This window comes from Pezoporus occidentalis, unplaced genomic scaffold (genome assembly GCF_034315485.1).
Source record: "Pezoporus occidentalis ecotype Australia unplaced genomic scaffold, CSIRO_AGI_Poc_V1 ctg265, whole genome shotgun sequence".
NCBI lineage: Eukaryota > Metazoa > Chordata > Aves > Psittaciformes > Psittacidae > Pezoporus > Pezoporus occidentalis.
Genome location: NW_026914556.1, coordinates 202,716 through 221,399, shown reverse-complemented (window position 1 = coordinate 221,399; position 18,684 = coordinate 202,716). Strand labels below are relative to the sequence as shown.

The 18,684-nt window shown below is 48.0% G+C and overlaps 1 protein-coding gene across 1 annotated transcript; it reads left to right on the top strand.

Moving 5' to 3' along the window:
- Positions 1-11,248: 11,248 nt before the first annotated feature.
- CD8A (CD8 subunit alpha) lies at positions 11,249-18,684 on the top strand. Its single transcript, XM_062624302.1, has 6 exons — positions 11,249-11,680; positions 12,225-12,584; positions 13,054-13,149; positions 13,672-13,788; positions 15,904-15,934; positions 18,252-18,684. The coding sequence occupies exons 1-6, from the start codon at positions 11,635-11,637 to the stop codon at positions 18,304-18,306; spliced, it is 705 nt and encodes a 234-aa protein (XP_062480286.1). The 5' UTR covers positions 11,249-11,634; the 3' UTR covers positions 18,307-18,684.

The window sequence follows — 18,684 nt, the reverse complement described above, 5'->3', positions numbered from 1 at the left end:
GCACCGAGTGATACCCATCTGTGCTGATCCCTGAGTGATACCCATGTGTGCTGAGCCCTGAGTGATACCCATGTGTGCTGAGCCCTGAGTGATACCCATGTGTGCTGAGCCCCGAGTGATGCCCATGTGTGCTGAGCCCCGAGTGATGCCCATGTGTGCTGAGCCCCGAGTGATGCCCATGGATGCTCAGCCCTGAGTGCTGCCAGAAGCAGGGTAGGTCCCCCCAGGGATGTTAGCAAGGCTCAGCCACTGCTCAGGTCTGCAAGATTTACATGTGGCTGGAAGTCCAGCATGGTGCTGAGCGCAGGGCAAACACACCTCTGCTCAGCCACAGGCACCAGCACAAGGCTGCATCGGCTACAGCGATTGCAAGGGGAAGGTGGCGCAGTGTGGGTGGGAAAGCCAGCAGCTTCTCTTTACTGCTGGGCCCTCCTGTCCTGCACACTGCACGTGTCTTTACAGCTGCCCACAGGACAAGGGCTGATGTGGCTCCACAGACCCCAGGGCCAGGGCAAACACTGGCATGGGAAGAGCTTGTGTGGGTGTAAAGCATGACAGTGGCACCGCAGCATCCCTCCGGGCTCCCTCCCTCCCCTCCCAGCTGCTGGGAAAGGCTGCTCTCCACGTTAATACAGGTTTCTCTGGAGGGCTTGGTCTCAAGCCCAGCTCCTTGGATGGATGTTTCCCCCAAGTGATGCAGTGATAAAGCCATCAATGGACCACACCAAGCCAGCTTCCTCAGCCTGGGATGCTCACCAGGCTCTCGGGCCACTCCAGACCCCATCCCACCAGAGATGCTGCAGTGGGGGTCCTGTAGAATCTCCTCTCTGACACACCATACCAGCAGCATATTTTAGCCTCTGTGAAAGCTCAAATGAACCAAACCCACCATTGTTCTACCCTGCAAGTGCTCAGTGCACAGAGCTTCACCCCAGGAGCAGATGATTGTTATGATGTGTGTTTTGTACAGGACAGATACGAGGAAACCCCTTTGGAACTCCCCATGGGCACAGCTTTGTTCTTTCAAACCCAGGGTTTTCCCTCTGCCTGCAGCTGCTTTTGAGATCCCAGCTCTATTTGCCATGCTTGAGGCACCCTGACCTTAATGTCCATACCTGCTTCACCTCTCGGCCAGCACAGGAGATGCTCTCCTATGTCCAAGCAGCCAGGGCAGCAAAAGGCAGGCTGTACCAGTACAGTCCCCCTCTCCCACGGGAAGATGAGCAGCCTTAGGGATAACCCTGCCTGGTTCACTCCTTCTCCCTCCATCCCCATGCTCAGGCCATCCTCACAGTGTCCAGCCCTCACCAAACCCCCCCAGGACAGCACCACCTTGCCTTGATAGCCTTCAGCCACCCAACTCCAGTAACACCCATTCAAAGGATGGGGATTTACCCCTCAGCTCTCTGGATAACTCTAACAGGCAGGAAGAGTTTGTTCAGTGTCCAAATTCTCCAATTTGACTTTGTTGTTCCTTTGAAATTTGAAAGGAAAAACCCTAAAAACCCCAAATTCCACATCATCTGTGTGCAGTCAAAACAGGAGAGGTCAGGAATGTCCCCAGTCCTGTTGATACGCAGGTTTGGCACTTTACCAATGGAAATGATGAAATAAATTGCTCTAATTCCTATACCCCTCAGTAGGGTGTTTTAACATTAAACCTTGGAGGGATTTTAGCAGCAGTTTCACAGCCATGGGAGCCAGGGGGAAAAAATCACCTCCATTTCATAGACTTTTCCCAGAGCACACATAAGAAACAGAAATGCTAATAAAAATACGCTTTTATGTCTGAGAAAATGACCTGGTCCCTTGATACCTGCAGCTTCTTTGGTTTTCTTTCCTACCTTGGCATTGTGCTGAGAGCACGGTGGTGACACCAGCCAAAAGTCAGGGATGCTGAGTTATGGCACATGGGGGAAAAGGGGTGATTCCATCATGCAAACTAATGGGAATATATTTCTGTGCATCTCTGCTAACGGCTTGGTGCCTGCATCCATGGATGGAGAGATGCAGGTAACAGAACTGCCCATCCCAATGCTACCCAGCCACAGTGCCCTGGCAAATGAGAGGCCCTGATTTATTCCTCCTTTCCTTCTGAGGATGGAGCAGCCATCTGCTGTCCCCCACTGTCCTCCTGCTCCCCGCAGCAGGGAACATCCATACCTAGAAAGGAAAACACTGGGATTTTATCCATGACCCCAAACCCTCACACCAGCATAAATGATTGCTGTCATCTTACATGACAGAAGGAGTCAGCCCAAAGACCGGACAAAGACAAAAGGGCTTTGAGTAGAACAAGGAGTTTTTCCCAGATCCTAAGCACAAAACATTACCTGTGTTGTACCCATCCCTGTGAACCACTGGGCAAGGAGTTGTAAAAGAGGGCAAAATTACACACTGCAATGATCTGCTGTTATTATTGCTTTATTATCTTAATGGTTTATAGTCTATATAGATATATATTCTATGTATATTCTATACTCTATCTAGAACATATTTGACATATATACGTCTATATATGTCTATATATTACATAGACATATATACAATATATATAATATATATGTCTATATATTATATAGACTTATAATCTGTACACCTTCATATATATACACATATTCTATATTTTCTATATTCTATGTATTCTGTATTTAAAAAATACTGCCATTATTCTTTCAGCAACAGTGCATGCATACCATGAAAGCATTAAGATATTCAAAAGACAGAGAGCAGAGCAGGAATAGAGGTATTTCAGGCACTGCAGTAAGTAGTCTTAATGTAGAACTTGTGCACACAGATCTTGAAACCCTGTCATCCTTACCAGAATGTGTCAGTTGCTGATCTAATATTGGCTGTGCTCCATTTCTCTTTATTCTTTTAAGCTGCCCAGTCATTTTTATGTGGCTATTCCTTGTATTATTATATACCTACTTCTTTGCATTTATAAGACACGGAAGTAAATCAAATCATGTTCAGCTGAAAGCATTCAATTGAAAACAAGATAGTGACACACAAAAGGAGAAGTTGGATCTGATTTTAAAGCTCCTAAATATATAAAGAGTCATTTTGCAGGGTCATAAACACAGCCGAGTTGGGTTGCACTGATGGAGAAAGGATGAATAACATCTCTATTAAGTGATGGAACTTGAAAGCTGTGCAAAGGGAAAGGAGATACACATCATAGAATCATAGAATCATGGAATCCCAGGTTGGAAGGGACCTCAAGGATCATCTGGTCCAACCTTTCCAGGCAAAGCATGGCCAAGGTCAGGTGTCCCAGCACTCTGTGCAGCCAAATCTTAAGTGCTGGGGAGTCACTTCCCTGGGGACATTATCCCAATGGCTGATCATTCTCACTGTGAATAATTTTCCTCTTGTGTCCAGTCAGAATCTCCCTGGGAATAACTTGTGCTCATCACCTCTCATCTTTTCCATGGGGCTCCTTATAAAAAGGGAGTCTCCTCTTCTTTGCAGCCACCCTTTAAATCCCGGAACACGGTGACAAGGTCTCCCCTGAGCAGCCTTTTCTCCAGGCTGGAAGTCCCATCTCTCTCAGCCTTTCACACAGCTTCCCAGTCCTTGGATCATCTTTGTGGCCCTTCTCTGGACCCTCTCCAGCCCGTCCACATCCTTTTTGTACAGTGGGGACCAAAACTGAACACAGTATTCCAGCTGTGGCCTGATGAGCACTGAGCACAACAGGATAATCACATCTTTATCCCTGCTGGTGATGCCCTTGTTGATGTTCCCTGGCATCCCATTGGATTTCTCTGCCACAGCCACAGTGTTCATTCTTGCTGAGCTGGTGCCCACCAGGATCCCCAGGTCCCTTTCCACAGAGCTGCTCCCAGGGCAGATCCCAGCCTTTGCTGCACTCTGGGATTGGGTTTACTCAGGTGCAAGATGTGCATTTGTCCTTGTTGAACTCCATTGGCTCTTGGTACCCCACTCTTCCTGCCTATGTCCATGAGTGCTGTTTAAATTCCTTCTGATTAATCCTGGGTCAGAACAGCTCCGTGCACAACAGCTGCTTATTGAATACATCCTCCTGGTAGGAAAAATGGATTCCCAGCAGGACATCCAGCCCAGACCTGTTAGATGGGAGCTCTAAATGTGGTTCTGCCACCAGATACGTCCGAGAAGCTGCAAAAAAAGCCCAATTCTCACTTGCTTCTCCTGAATCCCTTTAGCACATGAGACAGCCCTACACATGAGCAGGGGCACGGGCAAGGCTCTTCCCCATCTATCAGAAGCATCCGACACGCAAAAGCCCTCCTATACTCTCAGCACACAGCAGCTCATGGTGGTACTCTGCTGTTTAGGCTACCAAGCAGTTAACAGGAGTCTTAAATATAGAAACGTTGCATCATATAGATTGAGAGCTGGTTATAGCAACTGGTTTTCTAACTATGCATTATTATTATTATCACTTATAAATTATATGTTATGTTATGCATTATACGTTATATATTACAGTTGAATATAGTATATATATTAAAATAGTTATATATTATGTTACATGTAAGCATATATATATTAGGTTACATGTAAGCATATATATGTTTACAATAAATATATAAATGTTTATGTATAGTAATATATAATATATAAAAATATAAAATATATTGTGATATAATTGTATATTATGTAGTTATCATTATAATTATATTATTAGACTATTCAATTATATTATACAATTATATAAGTAAATATGTTAATTTATTGTCATTAATACTACATTGATTATATTATTATTGCATTAATTTTATATTACTCTGTATTACAACTATGATTACAATATTGCAATGTTAATATATAAAAATTTATATTATAGGTGTATGTATTCTAAATAAATGTGTTAGATTTAAATATATATATATTTAAATGTATTATAAATGACCATATCATTTATTATTTCATATATTGTGTTACGTATTATATAATATATATAACTATATATATGTGTGTTACTCTCTATGTACTATACGTATATGTTGACAGTTACATGGATTGACATGGATTGACAGATACCTATAGAAAAACCCCACTGGCAGCACAAGTACTTCTTGCCCATGTATCCCTTATTGCATTTCATTCACTAGACCAGAAACAGTAACAGATTCAATTTGTGCTCTGCATAAACCAGACACTGTCTCTTCCAAATTATCATTCATTTTATTCAATATTATTTCTGGTTATTGAATTAAATGTTATTTGCTGGAGCAAAAGCTATTTGTGCCTATCAGTGTGTGTACACTGTGTGCGCCCAGCGCTGCAGCTCCTGTGGAAGTACATACAGACATTGGTTATTCCAGCATTCATTTACCTGGAGCACGCATCAGAGCAAGTTACACATCCGTTTGTGCAAAGCATTTTGCTTCTCTGCCACCTTGCTCTGGGAAAGCTTACCTGGAGTTTATACACCAGGGCTCCTTTTCCATGAAACAAAGCTCTCCCCATGCCTTAAATGTTTGCAATAGGAGGTTTAATATTCCTCCCCTGCTAAGACTCAGCTTCTCATCTAGGTTTTAAGGTAAACAAGTGTATGAAGGGGACTGCATCACTTTCAGGCAGCTGAGCATCACTGTTGCTATTTGCACTTTCTGATCTTGTTAATAAAGTAAAACCAGTTGTGAAACACCCCAAAAATATCCCAATGATGGCATCAGCACAGAGCTCTTTGCCAAGGACATCGTGTCCGTGTGCTGTTGCAATGGGGCTCTCACACAAACAACTTCAGCCCATTTAACATGAAAACCCCAAAAGCCCTAAGACAAGTCACTCACAGAAAGCAGCTGGAAGTCAATAGGAGAAGGAAACCTACTTCAAAGCCCTCTCCATTCTCTCCACAAAGCTCCTTGGAGGGGTTGGGAGCCTTTAGGCTGATGCAGGGACCCATAAGCTTGTCTCCTCCTACACTATTGGCTGGTTTTGGGTCGGGCAGTAACGAAGAGCTAAATTTCATCTTACCCAAACCAGACTGAGCCTCTGCATGATGCAGCAGAAAACCCAATCCTGCAGAAACCTTGGGTGTCTGCAGGCAAGGTTTTACAACATTGACTTCTTCCAGGGAACACCAAAAAAATTGCCTGATGATGCACCCGAAACAATTGCCAAAGGATGCACCCAAAGCAAAGCACTGAGCCCACAAGCTGGTGCCAACCACCAGCACTCTGCCTGCTGCAGTCAGCCCCGTGTCCCATCCCACCCCACACCTTCCTCCACGCTACAAGCACAATGGAGCAAGCCTTACCCTGCCCAAGCTGCAAGCCACATTGGTTTTCCTGCTCTTCTTCTCTGCTAGTTGTTAAAACATCCAGTCAGAGGTTGGGTACCAAAACACCGGGTACATCACCCTCCCGTCATGAGGCTGTGCAGGGAGGAAGGCTGTGGCTTAAGAGACATCTCTGTCCCCAGAGCTACGTGTGTGATCGTGCCCACCACATATCCTGTTGTTCCCTTCCAGTGCAGAGAGCTGGAGCCATGCAGGCAGCACAAAATACAACACAAAGCCCAGGTATGGGGCAGATGTCTTTGGGGAGAGGCAGGGCATCATGGGAGGTGATGGGTATGTGCTGCTCTTCCACACTGCAGCATGGCCCATGTCAGAAAGCCACCACATCTGACATCTCTTTGGGTACCACCACGGGAGGAGATGCTGATGGGGGCCCTGCGTAGAGAGTCATGGGCAGAACCTCTGTTGTTCCTCAGCAAAGCTTAAGGTGCAACCATTGTCCAGCATACGCACAAGGTAAACTTGTTGGTTACCAAGGAGCTGTGCTGGGCTGTGCTGACACCCAGCTCCAGCGCTTCACATTCTGCCTTCACATCAGCACCGAATGCAAAATCCAAGTTGGGATATTTCCTATCATCAGTCTCTTCAAAGAAATTGAGACAGAATATTCCTGGGGCTGGGATTGTGTATTCCTGCCCTGAGCAACAAGCTGCAAATGACACTGAAATATATGCTCCAAGTCATCCTGATGCAGGAGGTAAAGAATCAGAGCAGCAGTGGAACAGCCATTAGTTATAGACTAAGGACTGCTTTTCCTTGCATGCATCATTTCACATTCACCTTCTCCAGAGAGACCCTTGTGCGGTTCGCAGCATCAAGTGTGGGAAGCCTGTGCAAGGAAAACTCGTTGCACATCCTTATCAAACTCAAAGCTGAGGTACCAGCAAACACGGAGATCAGGGAGATCTCCAACCCAGTGACCAAGCTAAAGGTCAACACCATGGAGAGATGAAGGCTCAGGAGCGCTTGTGGTTTGCACACTGTAAATGAGGTGTGTGAGAGTACACAGAAGAAAGGGCAGTGTTGGCCACCGAGTTGGAAACAGCTACAGTGGAAAGATAGCATCTGGTGTGTGACAGTTGCACTTGACATTCTACAAACCCCTTTGGTGGTGCAGCTTTGCAAAGAGGGGGGCAGCAAGCTGCTCATAAACCACAGGCTCATTTCACACAGGAAAAAGTTGTGTGCTTCAGTCTCAAGATTCTTTTTCCCCTCTGTTTGAAACAAGATTGTGTGATCTGGGGCTAGATTTTGAACTCTTCATTAGAACTTTCCATTCCTCCTCATGAAGGAGATCTTCTAAAGGGTAATGAGAGGAAGAATCAGCAGCACTGAAGCACGCACAGTCCAGCGTCAATCCCATCACTGATCACTTGCAGGGACCAAGCAGCGCTTGCTCATCATCAGCAGCGCCACATCAGTGCTTTGCAATGGGGAGCCCTCCTGAAGCACTATGAGGAGATACCATGGACAACAGAACAAGGGACCTCAGAGAGGATGATCATTTTGATGCTCCTTTTATGTCTACCAGCTGTCGATCGCAGTGTAATTCCCATGTCCTGAGATGTGCTCTTGCTGAGGCTTCCACGTGATGTCTGGTATTACCGATGCTCAGAAGCTGAAGAGTTTCTTACCACCATGAAGAAGTCACTGAGATCCTTACCCAAAATGACTGAGAAATCAATCATATGTGAAACTCAGCATCTCCTTCAGCAATGATGCCCTGAGCTCCTTCTCATTTCCCTGTCTTCTCTGTTCAGTGGATGCAAGCAACCATAGAGAAAGTGAATCCTGAACTCACCTCCTGCCAAGCTCCATTCAAGAAAGGCTTCCAACACTCTTGTCAGTCTGTTCCCTGCATAATTTTGTCTCTTCTCTCCTTTCTCCTGTCTCCTTATGCTTAATTATTTGACATTCATTAAATACAGCCCTAAGCTGGTCCTAACATATAAAGATAAACCTCTGTCAAAGGCAACTTAGGTTGGAGTTCACCAGCAATCAGAGCCCGACAACCTTATCTATGAGTAAAATAGCTAGGTTTGGGAAAAGAGAAAGGAATTACCTTCTACTGGCTAACAAACCTCTTTGGTGCCCTGACATCTTATATGATGCTCTGCAGAAGCAACTGGTTGAGTTTCTCCTTCTTCCTTTGTCACAACTGTGGCACCACAATAGAATATGTTATATTAATATACATTAATATATGTTACATTAATATACACTACTAACGTGTTACTAATGCTGCTGTTTCACTGGTCTGACTTAGGCCCCCAGTCTAACAATGCCAAGTCTATTGCAAAATACCATCTAGAGGACAAAACACCAAACTAGACAGACATTCCTTAACTGATTTTATTGGCCACTTCCTGCTCCCAGTTTTGGACCAGGTGATCAATATAAAACTTACATCACTGACGTAAATCCTTTATACAAGTGTTGGTTTTAAATGGGAGCTTTTCCTGGAGGTCCTGCTTGTGCCTGGACATTTCCATAATCAAACAGTGCAACTGGTTTAGCTGTCCTTATTACTCTGTGAAACAGGAGCAGCTTCACGCTGAGCCATACCTAACCACAGAAGCCAGAAGCTCTTGACTCTTCGTTAGGGACTGTAGTGATAGGACAAGGGGTAACGGGTTAAAACTTAAACAGGGGAAGTTTAGATTGGATCTAAGGAAGAAGTTCTTTCCTGTGAGGGTGATGAGGCACTGGAATGGGTTGCCCAGGGAGGTTGTGAATGCTCCATCCCTGGCGGTGTTCAAGGCCAGGTTGGACAGAGCCTTGGGTGACATGGTTTAGTGTGAGGTGTCCCTGCCCATGGCAGGGGGGTGGGAACTGGATGATCTTAAGGCAGTTTCCAACCCAAACCATTCTATGGTTCTATAAACAAATGATCCCTGCCCCAGCTCATTTATTATTTCAGAGCCATGAGATGGGGGGACAGGAAAGGGGTGGTCTTGTCCAATCATATACAGATGTCTCTGTTGGAGCTACACTTGCCTGGATCCCTCTGGCCAACAGAGTGTCCATGCAGAAGAAAGATGTGTGACACCCCCCCTTGCAGCTGTATCTCTCTGCTGACAAGAAGCTTTTGTCTTGCCTTTAAAGGATATATTTATGAGCAGTCTATTGCAGGCAGCAGAAGGGAATAGCTCCCCCTGAAGCCATCTCCTGTGACTCCCCAGCACAATGGGCAGGAGTCACAAGACACAGGGGCTGGTGGCACCATTCGTGCAGTGATGAGTCACAAAGCGCTTCAGCAAGTACGTGTGTGAAGAGAAAAAGGAGAATGGTGACACAGAGTCTGAATGTAACAAAGGGAACAGTGGCCTTGCATGGAAACCAGCTCAGGCCATGAGGACCAAGATCTAGGACACCTCTACACCCAGGAGAGGAACCTCTGCGCTCCGGTTTGTTACCCTGCACTGATCCATAGAATCATAGAATCAACCAGGGTGGAAAAGACCTTTAAGATCATTGAGATTCATAATGAAGAGAGATAAGTAAGATGTCCTTGCTAAAAGGCAACATCACCTCCTGAATGAACCTTTAGATGTATAGCACATCCATCACTATACGTCTGAGGACACACTATGCACTGTAGTTAAGCATCCACACCCTACATCAGAGTGAGAACCTGGTCCTGACAAACACCTGAACCACCCTCTTTTGCCAGCAAACTCACTCCCATTTGAACCATACTGAAAAATGGGAATGAGGAATTTTCCTACTTTGGTCTCAGGTTGTACTTTGGAAATTGCTTCTGAAATCCCATTTGCTGTCACTGAGGTGTAGTAGTGATGAAGTTAGGAGGCACCCACACAACAGTCCTGGTGGATGGCAGGGACCAGCTCACTTCTGCATCTCAGAAAACGTAAGACTCAACTGCAGTCATCTACAAGGCAGGCCATGGTTTCAGTTCCTTGTCTATATTCCTCCATCAGCTTATGGAGACAGACAATTCCCAAGAGCAGCTTACCCCATTATAAAGGGAAGGTGAATTCTACTTAGGATCAGGAGAAAGAGCTGCCCACTGAAACCAGGAGGAGCCTATGCAAGTATCACCACTTGATGTCCCATCTGGAGATGGACATCACATCATGGAGTGCTCAGAGGTGACATAGAGCTCAAGTCTGACATTTCCTTGATGGGACTGTGAGATCCAGATCCCTGTAATGGCATTTAACTGATGAAACCCATTTTATCTTCCTTTTGCCAAAACCTGCTCTATTTCAGGCAGACATCACAAGTCTCACAGCCTCAGTATGAATTTCACACATCCCAGCAGGGCCTAACAGCAGCTTTCCTCACTCACCAACACGCTTTGATGCCCAATGGAATAAAGCCAGCTCCTAACCCATTTTCCTTCACTCATCATTAAGCAGCAGCCGCAATAGCAACGGCAATGGCATCAGCAGCACCTGGTTCCTGACACAACCAAGGAAAAAGGGGGATTTCTGTGCAACGGAGTCATAGAAAAACACCTCCCACAGAAAAGCAACCAACAGGAAAGCCAAGAAGTGCCAGTAAGAAGATCTATAACGCACCAGCCCACCAGCATCGCAGTTCAAGGAAGCATCACCCATACCCATGTGCAAGTGGTCACTGGAGGCAGCAGCAAGGGCCCTCCCGGTTGAAGCACGCAGGGGTTTGCTGGCAGGGCGGAAGACCCTGTGGTTCCAGAAGCAAACCACAAGATGTCAAAAGCACAACTCGAGGGCATGGGCTCTCTCGATGGGTTTCACATCACAGACCACCTGCCTCGCGCTGAGCGGCTTCTGCAGAGCAACTGCAGAGAGGGGTTGCAAAGAGAACACCCCAGCAGCACCTGAAGAGCTCAGCTGCAGGGCAGCCACACGTGTGCTCGGGGTAAACAACACTTGCCATGAAACACCCATGTGGTGGTGAGACAGGGTGTGCTCTGCCATCCATGTGAGACGCTGCGGGTGAGCACAAGCGAAGGCAGCAGAATCCCTGCAGCCTGGGGCCTGCAGCCAAAGCGTTGGCTTTGTCCATCACTTGTGTGGAGCTGGAGCTGCTCTGAACCCCCAGACGGCTGCAGGGGCTGATCCTATCTCAAACATGAGCACCATCAGTCTGGATCTCTAGGGGAGTCATTGAGGCAAAATCCTTGCGGCACCGTTAAGAGCTGCAGTGATAAATGAGCCCGAATTCTGGATGAGAGCTGGTTTTCTTCAGGAGTCTCATTTTTCTCCTTATTTTGCTGCAGATGTTGAACATCGCCCAAGAGGGCCCTGGTGACATCACATCCTCCCCAAAGAGCAGCACAGCCTACCCAAGTCAAGCAAGCAAGATCAGCTCTGCTCCGCTCCACCAAGGAGATGACTGGGGCTCCTGCATTGCTCCTGCTGCTCACACTGGGGCTCTGTGAGTATGGACACTATGGGGTTGTGCATCACCTTCACCGGGATGGGCAAGTAAATCCCTGCCCCTGAATCCAAGAAACTGGGCTAAATGGTTAAAGGGAATGTAAAAAGCAAAGCAAAAAGGGTGGCTTTGAGGTTTGCTCGGTGGAGGTGAAAGCAGCACGGATGGATGGGTGGCTGCAGCATCATTTGTGCTGGGAAGGGAGCCTGGCTGGAGAAGTGGCTCTAGAGGGGAGGGGGAATGGGAAACAGGGGGATTTAGCAGTCAGTGTTTTTAAGGAGTCACTTTGGGAAGGCTGGGAAGGGGTAACACGCCTGAGAAGGCGGCTGGAAGGCTTTAAGGGCAGCACTCACCCTTAAAGCCCAGGTGGCTGATTGCTGAGCAGCCTTCATGCACAGTCCCAGCAAGGACTCCAATGAAACCTTCAAGTCATGCAGGCAGCATGGTCCTCCCTTTGCATTTGACCTCACGGACAAGGAATTGGTTTGTCTGGAAGGAACATGGCTCCTCCAGAGTGGTTCCCACAAGGATTCCTCTCCCACAGGCTGCCCTGGGATCCGTGGCCAGAGGGATACGATGAAGATCCACAGCATCAGGCAGCCCCGGGTGGGACAGCAGCTGGTGCTGCAGTGTGAGAGCAGCAACATGGACAGTGGCGTATTCTGGGTCCAGCAGGACAAGGCTGGGACCCTTCGCTTCATTGGCTTCACCTCTTCCCTTTCCCGGACCACCTTTGGGGGGAATAGTATGAGGACATCCGAACGCTTTGAGGCGTGGAAAGACAGCAGGTTCTACCGGTTGGTAGTGAAGTCTTTCACGCCACAGGACGAGGGGAACTATTTCTGCCTCATGAACACCAACCAAGCCCTTTACTTCAGCCCTGGCCAGCCTGTCTTCCTCCCAGGTCAGCAACACCTCCACCCAACCTTGATTGGCTCTGCCAAAACACCCAGCACCTCTTGTCCCTGCCTGTTGTAACCGGTCACCTCTCCCACAGACCCCATTGTCCCTGCTTGCTTGACCAAGGTATTTCATAACCAGTGCAGCCAGAGGCTCCCTGATTGCATCTCGTGGCCAAAAGCAAAGGCGATGGGGCAGACACAGCATCACCTCTCCCCATCCCGCTTCTCCATCCCATTCATGGCTCTTAAGGGATAAGACTAAAGCAAAGTCCATCACCACCCCCTGAGCAGGGAGTGAGAAATAAGGAGCCTGCAGCTCCTTACTGGGTCTTGGGGGAGTCACAACCCAACGTGGGCTCTATGAGGTCCCCTTGGACCTGAGCCCTGTGGCCAGAGGCATGGCCTGGGGTGAGAGGGCACAAAGGCAGGAGGGAGATATTCACTGTATTCTACATCCATTTTCACTTACAGTCACCACCACAGTGGCACCCAAAACCACCCCAGCACCCACCACCCCAGCACCCAACATCACCGAAAGGGACCCCTGCCTGAAGACCCCGGATTCAGGTAGCTCTGCTGCATGAAGGGAGAGGGAAAGAGCTGGGCTCTGGTCCATTGATACCGAGGGGGATCCTGGAGGCGTTTTGGGGTGTGGGGAGTGTGAAAAACCATGGAGCTTTAGCAGAGTTGGAAGGATCAAACTCCAGCGTTTCATCCTGTGTAGGAAATGGTGTAAAAGCATGAGTGGGTCTCATGCCTGGGCACACTGGGAAGAGGTGGAGGGAGGTTTGGGGATGGGTTTGGACTCAGCAGGGGACACAAGAACACCGTTGGCTACACGTCCTCCCAGGAACTGCTGTGCCAATTCCCTCTCAAGTCACCAGGGTTCTCCAGTGACAAACACCACTCACGGGTTTACTTCTGCCTTTTGACACTGATGTGAATGATCAGCAGTAACTGATGCACTTGTGGAGGTCACTGGCGGGGCAGGGGGAACCCTCTGCTTCACCACCAGCCTCACCGAACACCAGGCAGGTCCCCTGGCTCCACCAGCGCATGGTGGACCTTCCCCTTTCTCTCTTCCTGCAGAGACCAGCGAGGAGAAAGGGCTGGATTTGCTATGTGACATCTTCATCTGGGTTCCCTTGACAGTCGCCTGCTTCCTGCTCCTGCTCGCCCTGGCAGTCACCATCATCCTGTGCCAACGTAAGCATCACCCGTAACCCTCTATAGACATTCCTTTAGCCTGAAACTGCAGCCCTGGCCTTCAGGGGAAGAGATCTTCCAGCTATCCCCTTTACATAGGCACCAGCTAACCAGGACAGCCAGCCCTAGAGAAGGACCGCTGCTAAAATCGCTGCATTGTACTCACCAGTAGGCTTAGGCTGAGAAATAGTTACCAGTTTAGAACCACAGAATCATAGGGACTGGAGCAATAGGACAAAAGGTGATGGGTTTAAAATGAAACAGGGGAAGCTCAGGTTAGGTATAAGGAAGAAGTGCTTTCCTGTGAGGGTGGTGAGGCACTGGAATGGGTTGCCCAGGGGAGTGGTGAATGCTCCATGCCTGGCAATGTTCCAGGCCAGGTTGGACAGAGCCTTGGGTGACATGGTTTAGTGTGAGGTGTCCCTGCCCACGGCAGCGGGTTGGAACTCGATGATCTTATGGTGGTTTCCAACCCAAACCATTCCATGATTTCTATGATTTAGGTTAGAAAAGCCCTTTATGGAAGAAAAACAGATTATAAGTAGAGAAAACTTCACTCTACCAAACTGTATTGGCTCTACCATGCTTATATTGGTGAGTCAAAGGATGAAAGTACCAGAACCTAAACACTTTGACAAAATAAACCTGCCCTGGCACACAACTTGTGAATTCAAATGCCAGGACTCTCGCTAGCAGCTTGAGCTGTAACCGAATGAGCAACTTAACCCCACGGGTTCAGAGGCTGCTGCAGTTAAAGCAGTAACACAGAATCTCTGGGTAGGCAAAAAGTCCTGTGGTGAAAGCTCACCTTTCACTACCCTGAGCAAGCAGCAAGTGCAAATGTGTTGAAATCAATTTAGTGCTCACTGAAACCAGTTCAGCTTTGAGGTACCCCAGAGGTTGCACTGATTCCATTAAACCAGCTCAGCTCATTTGCCTGGAACACCACAGTGGTTTGCTGTTGAATGAACCCAACTGGATCCTCACTCTCCCCACAGCCTGGAGCTGGTGGGAGATGAATTTACCAGCCGAGCCAGCTGAAATATCATAGAATATCATAGAACCACAGCCTGGTTTGGGTTGGAAAGGACCTTAAAGCTCACCCAGCTCATCCATGGGCAGGGACCCCTTCCACTAGAGCAGCTTGCTCCAAGCCCCTGTGTCCAACCTGGCCTTGAACACTGCCAGGGATGGGGCAGCCACAGCTCCTCTGGGCACCCTGTGCCAGCGCCTCAGCACCCTCACAGGGAAGAGCTTCTGCCTAAGAGCTCATCTCAGTCTCCCCTCTGGCAGGTTAAAGCCATTCCCCTTGGCCTGTCCCTGCAGGCCCTTGTCCCAAGCCCCTCTCCAGGTTTCCTGTAGCCCCTTTAGGTATTGGAAGGCTGAAAATTAATTTTTCAGCATCCTTCAGCCCTGCAAACTGCTCAGCATCAGGGCCTGCAGCAATAGGAAGGAATGCAGGAAGAAAACATTGATGAGCCCAAGCAAAACATCATTCTCCTTGAGGGAAATGGCTGATGCTGCAGCAGAGTGCCCGGAGTTAGTGCCAATCCCCTCTGCACTCACCAGGGTCCCCAGTTAACCTACAAACACCGCTCAGTGATTTCTTCCTGCCTTTTAATGCTGATGTGAATGCTCAGTGAAAACCCATGAGCTGCAGCCCATCGCTGCAGCCCCAGCCCTCAAGGGCAGATTCCCCCCGCTCTTATACTAAAATGAATGTCCAGGCATTGTATTTTGCTGAACACATCCCAGAGTAATCACCTAGATGCTAAAATGGGGAAGAGTTGCAGCATTCCCACTAGGAATTAATTGATGCCAATGGGTTTTCAGCAACATGCCAGAGCTGCTAGAGACAGCAAGGAAACCTGCTTCCCTGTCAGTGCTCCCAGGCTGATGCTGGTACTGTGACTCATGTGAAAACCTGAGGGGAATGTGAGCTGCAGCACTGCTTCCTTGCATGGCTTTCCTCCAAAACAAGCTGGGTTTATCCATCTTTATACGTCCTGAAGATAGCAAGCTGATGGGGAACGCCAGCCCTGCCTCACTGCAGCGTTTCTTTGCTGAGCTGTGAGTTGGTGTCTTTGAACTGACACATTTTCTTCTTCATTTTAGGGACCAAGAGACGAAGATGCAGATGTAAAAGGTTAGTGAGTGACAGGGTGCGTGTCTGAAACTTGGCAGCGTCTTACCCGCAAGGGATAAAGCAGGCAGGTGCCAAAATCCAACCTAAACCTTCTTCATCCGATACACAGTGGCTGGGAGGGGGATGCGTAGTGAATTAAGGGCAAAAAAGAGAGGTAAGATTCTCTTCTCCCATGTCTGTTTCTTTAATCTTAAGTAATTCAAATCACTGAGCACTGACTCTGCAATAGAAAGACATGAGGTGTTTGTGGCAGCTTTTGTGCATCACTTGATGCTTGTAATGAACCACACTTGTGTGCTCCCAGGGCAGGCACAATGTGCTCCTATGTGCCTCCAACCTGAGCCTGGGGTGACCGTATTTCAGTCCTTCCCCTCCCCAGACTGTTCATTCAGAATCATCATTGGAGCCATGGATTAGATTAGATAAAAGCTATCGCATCCCAAATCCCCCTCTGCACTATTTTGGACCACCATCACCATGGCTTTGTGCCTCTATTTCCCCAACAGGCATTAAGGAACAGCAGCAGAGGGGCTGGTGCAGCCTTAGATGACTTTCTTAGATGACAGCAGTGCAGATGTGTATAGCTTTACAGTTAACCTATCTCCTCGGGCAGACAGGACCCCTTTCTTTATGGCCTCCCCCATCACCCTGAGTCAGCAGGAAAACCCTATCAGAATAAGAACTGCAATTTGCCACTTTGGACAAAAATAAACCCTTTTATCCATGAGGAATTCACATTTTGCTCCTGCACATTGACCCCCTGCTCTGCACAAAACCAGGTCTGGTGCCAAGTGCACCCAACCCAGGGCTGGTGGCAAGGGAGTGCTCCAGCACCAAAATCACTGCTCCTGCTCTGGCCGGGCTCACGCTTGGAAAAGCTGGGTTACCAGAAGGTTTGATTCACATCTCTGAAGCCTTATTCTTGTAAATCAAGCGTCTTTTAAATTGGATACAGACAATTGTTGTACATTTATGGGATTCATGGTAAAAAATAGGGGGGGGTTAGCTGTCCAAATTAGTACTTCAGAAAGAACCTTCCTCCCCCTCAATTAACAGGAATTGGATCCCTACAACTCTTCATTTCTGAAAGGCAGAACACATCAGAAATCACTGCTGGAATAACCTTGGAATGGTTTGGAATAATAATACAATAGCTTGGTATAGAACAAGAACAGTGTGCAAGGAGAGAGGCACTGAGCAGCAATGCCTTTGCCCCTTGGGTGTAATCTTATATCAGAATACAGCTGCAGCCATAGACCTGTGTTTGCTTTCACCTGGCTGAAGAAGGGACCAGCCTGTCCTGTTTATGATGGATATTTATCCTACCCAGCCCTCTTCAGATCCCTGCCTGGCTTTCCAAGGGCTAAATGCTAACAAAGAGCTGCTCTTTCACCCCTTTGAGGGCGAGGTTTGCATCCTTCACTTACATCAACCCCTGTTACCAGCCCTGTGCAAAGATGCCCTGCTCCTAAGGGGGAAAACCGCTCTGCACAGCTCCGTGTTGCACCGATGGGGCAGCTGGCTTACAAGTGCCTCAGGAAATCAGCTCCTCGAGGCCAGCTTTGCTTCAGCAGCGCTGAAGTGACACAGCTCTGGTTTAAGCAATTGTAGCCGATGTAAGCTTTTATTTAGAGAGGGCATTCCTGCTGCTCCGCGCAGCTCCCAGTTATTGAAATGAAGCGCTTGGGAAGTTAACAGCGCAATCCACTCAATTCAAGAGCGCCTCAGGGGCTGGCCTGGGATTCTTGCTGGCAGCTGAAGGATTCATTTCCCCCCCCCCAGATGAATGTGCAGTGCAAACCGGTGCCAAACCCTCAGCTCATTAAGGCAGCAGCAAACCATCAGTTGCTGGAGCCCAGTGACTCCAAGCAGTTTGGGAGCACACCCTAACCCCAACCCTAACCCTCCCCTAAAACTCCTCTTCAGGGAACAGGCTTGCAACAAGCAAAAGTCCTTGTGGATTGAGAGCAACTTCCCTAACTCCAGGAAGAGCCCTGAGCTCTTCTTCATTCACCTCTGAGTGTGGGGAAAGGCTCACTGAGAGGACAGTGCACAAATCAGAGGGGTACTTAAAAAGCCTTTCTTAATTAGTGTAACAATTCATTATCTTCATTAAATAGGATAAGGAGGACCTAAAGTCCTTCTACTGCCTGTATCTAGCTGAAATGTTTGCCATGGATTTAGGAGCACTTCGCAGCCTGCTCTTGGAGGTCCCAGGCTGCAGACCAAGGCTAAAGCAGCTCAGCAGCAGCCATCCATCGAACACCTTCTTGTTCCTTTCACATGAAAGCAAATCAACCCCTTCTCCCCTCTCTAGACCTGCAAATGGGAAGCCCAATGTGAAACGTGGCACACCAGGACCACATGCATGAGCATCTGCACCATCTCCTGGAGCTGGCACCGCACAGGCCCATCACCTGCGTTATCCGCAATGCTACTCCTCATGCACTCTATCCTAAGTTGAAGAGAAGATGGAGCAGAGACACACGGGCAGCAGGCGGGCACTGCTGTGAACTGCACACTAAAGCACAGCTCCTTCCACAACATGAGGCTGTCAAATTAGCTCCCAAAGCTAAACACCCTCTCTATTCCCAGCGATGGAGCTCTGTGGCTCAGGCAAAAGGAACAGGTCAGTCCTGATGCTGCTGTGCATCAGTGAGAACCTGATGAGAAAGAGGGATATTTGCTGGACCTTTGTTTGAAGGGGGTGTGATATTACTTTCCAAATTGAATTTGCTACAAAATGAGGT